General features: G+C 51.6%; 1 protein-coding gene across 1 annotated transcript in view; it reads left to right on the plus strand.

Annotated features, from left to right (window-relative positions):
* Positions 1–3,449: 3,449 nt before the first annotated feature.
* The window catches only part of AXDND1 (axonemal dynein light chain domain containing 1), a gene marked incomplete at its 3' end in the record, with an annotated part of 27,890 nt that continues 20,661 nt past the window's right edge, over positions 3,450–10,678 (plus strand). Inside the window, exons 1-4 of the mRNA XM_055121223.1 lie at positions 3,450–3,616; positions 6,393–6,565; positions 7,366–7,469; positions 10,390–10,510. Coding sequence (XP_054977198.1) covers positions 3,511–3,616; positions 6,393–6,565; positions 7,366–7,469; positions 10,390–10,510 — 504 coding nt within the window. The remainder of the gene's footprint in view (positions 3,617–6,392; positions 6,566–7,365; positions 7,470–10,389; positions 10,511–10,678) is intronic.

Raw genomic sequence — 10,678 nt, forward strand, 5'->3', positions numbered from 1 at the left:
GTAGCACAGGAAAAAAATATATATATATGTATATTTCCTGGGCCAGGGAAGTGGGTCTGGCTTAGAGCATCGTGCCTTCCTAATATCTCTGAGATCCTCGGTTCAATTCCTGACTACTGAAAATCCCTTTATAATTCCAAATTATGGGGGAAGTGTTGTACCCGGCAGTACTCACTCCTGGCTCGGTGTTCAGGGTGTGTGGGGTTGGGGATTTGAACCCAGATCAGCAGAATACAAGACAAGTGCCTTAAGCTCAGTGTTATGTCTCCCATGGTAGTTCTTTAAAATAATGAGCTGTGGGGCCAGAGCAACAGGACAATTGGGAGGGTGTTTGTCTGGCACGTGGCCGACCCGGGTTCGGTCCTCGGCATCCCTTAGGGTCCCCAAAGCACCAGGAGTGATTCCTGAGTGCCGAGCCAGTAGGAACCTTGAGTATTGCCGGGTATGGACCCAAAACACAAAATATTAAAATGAGGGGGCTGGAGCGATAGCACAGCAGGTAGGGCGTTTGCACGTGGCCGACCCAGGTTCGATTCCCAGCGTCCCATAGGGTCCCCCGAGCACTGCCAGGAGTAATTTCTGAGTGCATGAGTCAGGAATAACCCCTGTGCATTGCCGGGTGTGACCCAAAGAACAAAAAAAAATAAAATAAAATGGACTGCAAGGTCAGTTATGTGTTTATCATGGAACCTCTATGGAAAATTAATTTATTTAATCTGGAACATGTGAACGGTTCAGACACTGCCATTTTCTCGTTGTCTGTCGCTGACTTGAATCATTCTACTTGTAAGTCTGTTGCCTAAGTATTAATCATCTCCACGGATATTAAAGGGATTTTTTTTTATTTTTAAGATCCAGAAGCTGCCTCCTGTATTGGTTTATTATTCTTAGATTTTGCACTTTGGGCGAAACACATAAGATGGTTTTCCAAAATGGTCTCTGCCGTGGAAAGGTCTCATACTGAAGGAAGAGGGAAGGAAGGGACAAGGAAGGGAGGGAGGAAGGAAGGAAACAGAAGGGACGGAGGAAGAGAGGGAGGAAGAAAGGAATATGAAGGGAGGGAGGGAGGGAGGGAGGGAGGGAGGGAGGGAGGGGAGAAGATGGAGAAGTGGGGAATGAGGGGAGTGTTGTGAGATCGCGGTCGAAAGACCAGAAGAGACCAAAAATTAGAATTTAGAGGCGTCTGCATTGACATCACTTGGGGCTGTCCTGCTAGGAATGAGCAGTGTCCTCCAGCAGAAGCACCGGCCTTTATTAGGAAAAAACTCACCCTGGGACTGGAGCGATAGCACAGTGGGGAGGGCGTTGGCCTTGCACGCGGCCGACCCGTGTTCAATTCCCAGCATCCCATAGAGTCCCCCAGAGGACCGCCAGGAGTGATTCATAAGTGCAGAGCCAGGAGGAACCCTGAGCATCGCTGGGTGGGACCCAAAAAGCAAAAAATAGATAATTAAAGGGGGCTGGAGCGATAGATAGCACAGAGGGAGGGCGTTTGCCTTGTACCTGGTCAACCGGAGTTCGAATCCCAGCATCCCATAGGGTCCCCTGAGCATCGCCGGGGGTAATTTCTGAGTGCATGAGCCAGGAGTAACCCCTGTGCATCCCTGGGTGTGACCCAAAAAAAAAAGCAAAAAAAATAATAATACCCAAACCTCATCCTGGTGCCCCGAGCACTTTCGCCAGCGTTTTCATAATTTGTTTGAGCCCCCCAAGCTCACATCCTGGTGCTCGGTAAATTCACGCAAGTGTGGTGAAGCAAACGTTGTTCCAGGAGCCAGAAAAGCGGTTACAGCAGAAGTCCGTGAAGCAGCCACCAGTCCCCTTCAAACAGAGCCTGAGGACCCCGGCCCAGGGTTCCTGGCGGCAACCCGTGAGCCGCTTTCTGGCCCTTGCGGGAAATTAAGGAATGACAGTTAAATCAGCTAAAAAATAAACTTCCAGAAAGCTGAACTTCTTGTTTGTCCCTTTTGGTCCTCCTTTACATTGGGGGAAGGAAGGAGGGAAGGAAGGAAGGAAGGGGGGAGGGGAAGGAAGGGAGGAAGGAAGGGAAGGAGGAAGAAGAGAGGGAGGAAGAAACAGAAGGGAGGGAGTGAGGAAGAGAGAAGGGATGGAAGGAAGGAAGGAAGGAAGGAAGGAAGGAAGGAAGGAAGGGAGGGAGGGAGGGAGGGAGGGAGGAAGGGAGGAAGGGAGGAAGGAAGGAAGGAAGGGAGGGAGGGAGGGAAGGAGGTAGAGAAAGTAAGGAAGAGGAAGGGTCCATGAACCTTTGACCCTCCTCCTTCCTCGCCCCCCTTCAGGCATCGCGAAGACAACTCGAGGGCTCGGCGGGCAGGTGCGCAGGCGCGCAGGCGCGGAGAGTCCTGCGTTTCCATGGCGACACGCCGGCGTCCTGCGTTTCCATGGCGACGGCGGGCGTCCCTGAGGAGGCGCGGCCCCAAGATGCCTGGCGGGAAAGACGGTTTCCCGGTAGGGAGGCCTGGCGCGCCGCCGCCAGGGCTGGACCCCGCCGGACCCCGCAGGACCCCGCGTGCCGGGAGGGTGGCGGGGACCCCGGGGCGCCCCGGGGGGACCCTCAGGCCGGCCAGAGGCTCAGTGGACTCCCCCAATGGACCCCACGACGGACCTGCAGGGTGCACAGGCCTGTCCCGGGCAGGGCCCGCGCTCTTTCTTTCCCCCTCTTTTTTTGGCGGGGGGGGTGGCAGGAGGACACCTGGCTCTGCAATCAGGGGTCACTCCTGGTCACTGCTGGTCACTCCTGGCGGTGCTCGGGGGACCCTCTGGGGTGCCGGGGATCGAACCCGGGTCGGCCCCGTGCAAGGCAAACGCCCTCCCCGCTGTGCTATCGCTCCGGCCCCTTCTTTTCTTTTCTTTTTTGCTTTTTGAGTCCCACCCGGCGATGCACAGGGGTTACTCCTGGCTCTGCACTCAGGAATTACTCCTGGCGGTGCTCAGGGGACCCTATGGGATGCCGAGGATCGAACCCGGGTCGGTCGCGTGCAAGGCCAACGCCCTCCCCGCTCCAGCCTCTATGTGTTTTTTATGTGTTATTCTATGTGGGTTTTTTTTTTTCTTTTTGGGTCACACCTGGCGATGCACAGGGGTCACTCCTGGCTCTGCACTCAGGAATTACCCCTGGCCATGCTCAGGGGACCATATGGGATGCTGGGATTAGAATCCGGGTCGGCCGCGTGCAAGGCAAATGCCCTCCCCGCTGTGCTATCGCTCCAGCCCCTCTATGTGTTTTTTATGTGTTATTCTATGTGTTTTTTTTATGTGTTATTGCGGTGCGTGGGGCTGACTCCTGGCTCTGCACTCGGGGATCACTCCTGGGGCCTTGTCGGAGGCAAGTGCCCCCCGCCCCGCCCCGTGCTCTCTCTGCAGCCCCCCCCCCCATCCGTCTTTCTCTTTCCCCTGCAGGACGGTGGAGCTGGGATGCCGAACAGCGCTCCGTGGCCGCTGTGCTGCTGGCTTAGCTCGGACGTGCTGTGAGCCTTCAGTTCCGCAGACCTGACCATGTCTCACATCAGGTCCGCCTTCCCCCTGCCCAGCGACGCCCCCTCCAGCCTGGAGAGCCGGAGAACGCTGAAAACTCCCTCCTCGACTTCCAAAGAGGAGCTGGGTAAGGGCCTGCCGGGGTCCCGTCAGCCTGGCCATTTGTTAGGCTTCTGAACCTGCGATTTCTTTCTTTTTATTTATTTCTTTTTATTTTTATTTATTTATTTATTTATCTATTTATTTATTTATTTATTTATTTATTTATTTATTTATTTATTTATTGCTTTTTGGGTCACACCCAGCGATGCTCAGGGGTTACTCCTGGCTTTGCACTCAGGAATTACTCCTGGCAGTGCTTGGGGGACCATATGGGATGCCGGGGACCGAACCCGGGTCGGCCGCATGGAAGGCAAACGCCCTACCTGCTTTGCTATCGCTCCGGCCCCTCTTTTTATTTTTTAATGTAGGGGTGCTGCTATTTATTTATTTAGCTTTCTGGATCACACCCGGCGATGCTCAGGGGTTGCTCTTGGCTCTGCACTCAGGAATCACTCCTGGTGGTGCTCGGGGGACCCTATGGGATGCTGGGGATCGAACCCGGGTCGGCCCCACGCAAGGCAAACGCCCTCCCCGCTGTGCTATCGCTTCGGCCCCAGGAGTGCTGCTATTTCTTCAGCTATTGATTAAGCTGATTGAATTGGGTATGAACTCCACATTCCTTTTTTTTAAAAAAAAATTCAGATGTTCATTTTTATTTTATTATTATTATTTTTGATGAATCACTTTGAGATACAGCTAGAGAGCTTTCCTGTTTGAGTTTCAGTCATACACTGATCGAACACCCATCCCTCCACCAGTGCACATTCCCCACCACCAATGTCCCCAGTATCCCCCCATCCCACCCTCCCCCTGCCTCTATGGCAGACAATCTCCCCCATACTCTCTCTCTCTTTTTTTTTTTTTTGCTTTTTGGGTCACACCCAGCGATGCTCAGGGGTGACTCCTGGCTTTGCACTCAGGAATTACTCCTGGCAGTGCTTGGGGGACCATACGGGATGCCGAGGATCGAACCCAGGTCGGCCGCGTGCAAAGCAAACGCCCTCCCCGCTGTGCTATCGTTCTGCCCCGCCATACTCTCTTTTGTATTGCTTGTTATGAATAGCATAAGATGTCACGGCAGCAGACTCCTGCAATTCTAAAATTTTATTTTATTTTATTTTATTTTACTTATTTTTTCTTTTTGGGTCACACCCAGCGATGCTCAGGGGTTCCTCCTGGTTCTGCACTCAGGGATCACTCCTGGCGGTGCTCGGGGGACCCTATGGGATGTCGGGGATCGAACCTGAGCCGGCCACGTGCATGGCAAACGCCCTCCCCACTGTGCTATGGCTCCAGCCCCAGAATTCTAAACTTTTAGATAATTAGGGTTTGGAGAATTCTCTGCAGCGAGCTGCTAGGTTGGGAGATCCTATTGTGTGTCTCTGGATCATGGCCTTAAGGAGTTTAAGTAGCATCAGGGCAGTTTGTGGGCGTGGCCTCCGAGGTTCCTTGGGGAAGGGGGAGGGGGGAGAGGGGCTGAGAAGGACAGGCCCAGAACCTTCATTAGCTTCAGGAAAGCTAAAAGTTGTTTCGTTTTCTACTAGTGGACAGAAGAGGGTGCCAGGCAGTTTACAGGGAAATAATCAGTGTACAGCAGGTTGAAATAATTACTCTAAGCACTATAGCACTGTCACGCTGTTGTTCATCAATTTGCTCCAGTGGGCACCAGTAACGTCTCCATGGTGAGATTTGTTGTGACTGTGTTTGGCATATCAAATATGCCACGGGGAGCTTGCCAGGCTCTGCCGTGCGGGTGGGAGACTCTCGGTATCTTGCCGGGCTCTTCGAGAGGGACGGAGGAATCGAACCTGAGTCTACCGCGTGCAAGGCAAATGCCCTACCCGCTGTGCTATCACTCCAGTCCTAAATAAGAATTTAAAAAATTTTGTTTTAGTATTTTTAATTTTATTTATTTTATTTATTTTATTTTTTTGCTTTTTGGGTCACACCCAGCGATGCTCAGGAGTTACTGCTGGCTTTGCACTCAGAACTTAGTCCTGGGAGTGCTTGGGGGACCATATGGGATGCCAGGGATCTAACCCAGGTTGGCCGCGTGCAAGGCAAACGCCCTACCCGCTGTGCTATCGCTCCGGCCCCCTAGTATTTTTAATTTTAATAGTAAAATTAAATTCTAGTTTTAATACTACATTTTAGTGTTTAATTAAATTAATTTATTTATTTTGGGCTCTTTGGGTCACATCCTGTGATGCTCAGGGGTTACTCCTGCCTCTGCACTCAGGAATTACACCCAGCGATGCTCCCTGGGGACCCTACGGGATGCCAGGGATCGAATCCGGATTGGCTGCGTGCAAGACAAACGCCCACCCCGCTGTGTTATCGCTCCGGCCCCCTGTTTAAGTTTAATATTTTAAATCTTTATATTTTTTTCGTATTTTTTTAACATTTTAAAATTAAACGTATGAGGGGCCGGAGCGATAGCACAGCAGGGAGGGCGTTTGCCTTGCACGCGGCCGACCCGGGTTCGATCCCCGGCATCCCATATGGTCCCCCAAGCACCGCCAGGAGTAATTCCTGAGTGCAAAGCCAGGAGTAACCCCTGAGCATCGCTGGGTGTTACCCAAAAAGCAAAAAAATAATAATAATAATAAAATTAAATTAAATGTATGTGGGGGAGGTCACACTCGGCAGTCCTCAGGGTTTTACCCCTGGCTCTGCACGCAGGAATCATTCCTGGCTCAGGGGGCTCTATGGGATGCCAAGGGTCAAACCCGGGTCGGACCACGTGCAAGGCAAATGCCCTCTCCGCTACCCTCCCCGCCCCTCTCTCTTCCATTTCCCAGTGCTCCCAGAACTGAAGGAGAAGAGCATGGAGGTGGCCCGTTCCAGACCCTTCCCTCCCCCGCTTCAGAATGACTCCATCCCGGGGGAGATTCTGCAGTCTCTCACCGCCACCGCCAACGCGGGACCCTGTCCCGAGTACCTCCTGCCGTCCAAGAAGCTGAAGCCCCCCCAGGTGCGTCTGTCCACGGAGCGTGTCAGTGTCCAGTCCACTCAGAATGAAGAGGCTCGCAGGGCTGGGGTGCATGGGGGGGAGGCCTGGTGTGACCCCAGCACTGCTTGACATCATGATCGGTGTAACCCCCTCACCCATGCCTCAAAAATTGCAAAAAAGGGGGGCTGGCGAGATAGCACAGAGGGTAGGGCGTTTGCCTTGAAGGCAGCCGACCCAGGTTCAATTCCCAGCATCCCATATGGTCCCCTGAGCACCGCCAGGGGTAATTCCTGAGTGCAGAGCCAGGAGTAACCTCTGAGCATCGCCGGGTGTGACCCAAAAAGCAAAAAAAAAAAAATGCAAAAAAGGAAAAAAGAAGCAATTTCCCAGTTTGAAACCTAAAAGCTTATGCATGATTGTTTTCCCAATGCTGGGAGCTTGGGGCTGTAGCGATAGGACGGCGGGGAGGGCGTTTGCCTGGCACGTGTCGTCGCGGGTTCGATCCTCGGCATCCCAAAGGGTCCCCCGAGCACCGCCAGGAGTGATCCCTGAGTGCAGAGCCAGGAGTCAGCCCTGAGCATTGCTGGGTGTGACCCAAAAGCCAAAACGAGAAAAAAAAATCTGGACTTGTCCCTTCCTGCCTTGGGTGTTAGGCACCTCTTTCTCCCTGGTGTTGCAAAGCCCACTGAATGTCCTTGGCACAGAGCCCCAGATTGCTGCAAACCCCACTGAAGGTCCTTGCTGCAGACGCAGAAAGATGCTGAATTCGTTGTGCTACCTCGCCCCGTACTGGCCACTCCCGGTTTTCGCTGTCCCCGCAGGGTATCCTGGCTCGGAAGGCGGATGCTGTCTGGCAACATCCCCTTAGAAGGACTAAACTCAAGTACATGCTTGACCAACCCATTTCCCTCAGCGGTGCTGGAAGGTAAAGAAGAAAAACGGGGCGTGTGTGTGTGTGCGTGTGCGTGTGTGTGTGTGTGTGTGTGTGTGTGTGTGTGTGAGAGAGAGAGAGAGAGAGAGAGAGAGAGAGAGAGAGAGAGAGAGGCAGGTTCTTTTTTTTTAAATTTGTGTGATTTCTGAGGAAGGGGCAGGATTTGAAAAATCATAAAAACAGGTTTTTGGGGGCTGGAGTGATAGCACAGCGGGTAGGGTGTTTGCCTTGCACGCGGCCGACCCGGGTTCGATTCCCAGCATCCCATATGGTCCCCCGAGCACTGCCAGGAGTAATTCCTGAGTGCATGAACCAGGAATAAACCCTGTGCATTGCCAGGTGTGACCCCAAAAGCAAAAAATAAACAAAAAAACCCAGGTTTTTGTTTGTTTTAATTTGTTGCATTTTATTTTATTTATTTTTGCTTTTTTGGGTCACACCCGGCGATGCACTCCTGGCTCTGCACTAAGGAATTACTCCTGACGGTGCTTGCCGGACCCTATGGGATGCAGGGATGGAATGGGTTGGCCAGGCAGGCGCCGCCCCGCCCTGCCCCGCCCCGCCCCGCCCCCTATACTGTCTGACAAACATTTGTGTTTTTTTTGTTTGTTTGTTTTTTGTTTTTTAATTTATTTTATTGAATCACCAAGTGGAAAGTTACAAAGTTCTCAGGCCTATATCTCAGTTATACAATGCTCAAACACCCATCCCTTAACCAGTGCCCATATTCCACCACCAATAAAAACAAAAATAAAACAAAAACAAAAACAAAAACAAAAAGTATACATCCCAACCCTCACCCCCAAACCCTCCCCCGTGCGTGAGTGATGATTTCACTTCCTTTTCTCTTTACCTTGATTACATTCCAAATTTCAACACACAACTCAATATTGTTGTTAGAGTTTCAAAACAGACTCACTATTTTTGTTGGAATTTATCCCCCAAGAATACAGCTCTATTAACAAGGAAATATTTGATAATAAGTTTTCCAATGATGAGAATGAAGAGATAAAATGTCGCGCAGCCGCGGTTTACAATTTCTGTATTATAGTAATTAAGTCCGCGGAGATTTAAGTTGGAAAATGAATCATTTCCCTTCCTGGAACAGCATGTAGCAAAAGCTTAGGTCACAGTCTCCATACATTTGGAAGCTGGAGATGGGTGTGATGACTGGGAACAGTGATGCCAGCCTCTGAGACGAAGATTCTTTTCTTAGTCCGTCAGTGCGGGCTTACTCCTGGCTTTGTGCTCACTCCTGCAGGTATGGTCCAGGGGACCCCATACAGCACCAGGGATTGAAGCCAGGCTGGCTGCATGCAAGACAGATGTACCCTGGATTTTGTTTGCTTGGGGGCCACACCTAGTGGTGCTCAGGGGTCGTTGCTTCTACCTCTGCATCCAGGAATTACTCCTGGCGGTGCGCAGGGGGCTAAAAGGGTTGCCGGGAATCGAACCCAGGTCGGATGTGTGCAATGCAAACGCCATCCCTGCTGTGCTATTCCTTAACTCCCAAAGATTTTATTTTTAATGCAAAGACCTATATAGTGATACGGTCAGACACCCCCCCCCCAACCCCTTACCAGCATCTCTGTTTTTTCAGAGTATTTTCAGAGTATTTTTCAGAGTATTTCTTGGTATTGGGGAATCCGTTTTAGAGCAAAAGGGATTTTTCAGAGCAGGGAGATGACTTCAAGGGCTGAGCACATGCAATGCAGGCAAAAGTCTGGGGTTCAGTCCCCAGCAGGACTGAGAGAGAGAAGAAAATGTTTCCCATAGGGACTGGAGCGACAGCACAGCGGGGAGGGCGTTTGCCTTGCATGCAGCCAACCTGGGTTCGATACCCAGCATCCCATAGGGTCCCCTGAACACCGCCAGGAGTGGTTCCTGAGTGCAGAGCCAGGAGGAACCCCTGTGCATTGCCGGGTGTGACCCAAAAAGAAAAGAAAAAGGAGAGGTATCCAAATATCATTAATATTAAGGGTATTGGGGGCATAGCAGGGAGGGTACTTACCTTGCATGTGACTGACCTAGCTTTGATCCCTGGCATCTCATAGGGTTCCTGAGCCCCGCCAGGAGTGACTCCTGAGCACAGTGCCAAGACTAAGCCTGGAGCACTGCTGGGTGTGCCCCCCTCAAAAAATAACACACCTGGGGGCTGGAGCAATAGCATAGCGGATAGGGCATTTGCCTTGCACGCGGCCAACCCGGGTTCTATTCCCGGCATCCCATAGGGTCTCCCAAGCACTGCCAGGAGTAATTTCTGTGTTTTTTTTAAATTTTATTTAATCACCATGTGGAAATTTACAAAGTTCTCAGGCTTATGTCTCAGTTATACAATACTCAAACACCCATCCCTTCACCAGTGCCCATATTCCACTACCAAAAATCCCAGTATCCCCCCCCGCGTAACTAATAAATTTCACTTCATTTTCTGCTAGGAGTGATTTCTGAGTGCAGAGCCAGGAGTAGCCCCTGTGCATCGCCGGGTGTGACCCAAAAAGCAAAATAATAATAATAATAATAATAATAATAATAATAATAATAATAGATAATAAATAAAAATAAAACACCTTGAATTTTTCAAAAGATGAAGGGTGGGGTTGGAGTGATAGCACAGCGGGGAGGACGTTTGCCTTGCACGCGGCTGACCCAGGTTCGATTCCCAGCATCCCATATGGTCCCTTGAGCAACTCCAGGGGTGGTTCCTGAGTGCAGAGCCAGGAGTAACCCCGTGCATTGCCGGGTGTGACCCAAAAAAGCAAAAAAAAAAAAAAAAGATGAAGGGTGTGGGGAAGAGAAATTTGCCAGGATGGACCCAGCCAAATAGCAGCGTGTGGAGTCTTTTAGGGAACGCAGGTTAGGTGAGAAACTCCGCCCACAGCTGAGTCACAGACGTCTCTTTCCTCCCTACCAGGGATATTTCTTTTCTGTACGATGTGAAGTACGTGAAGGGGGAAGCCAGAGAGAAGGTCCTGTGCCCGCCTCAGTCCCAGCACTCACTGCAACCATCCGAGGGTGCCATGGTGCCCCACAAGGTAGGGGGAGGGGAGGGCTTGCTTCCCCTCCTCTCTGGGGAGAGAGCACAGTGGGGAGGGCGCTGGCTTTGCACACAGCTGACCTGGGTTCGATCCCCGGCATCCCCTAGGGTCCCCCGAGCACCGCCAGGAGTGATCCCTGAGTGCAGAGCCAGGAGTCAGCCCTGA

Source organism: Sorex araneus, chromosome X (assembly GCF_027595985.1).
Source record: "Sorex araneus isolate mSorAra2 chromosome X, mSorAra2.pri, whole genome shotgun sequence".
Classification (NCBI taxonomy): domain Eukaryota; kingdom Metazoa; phylum Chordata; class Mammalia; order Eulipotyphla; family Soricidae; genus Sorex; species Sorex araneus.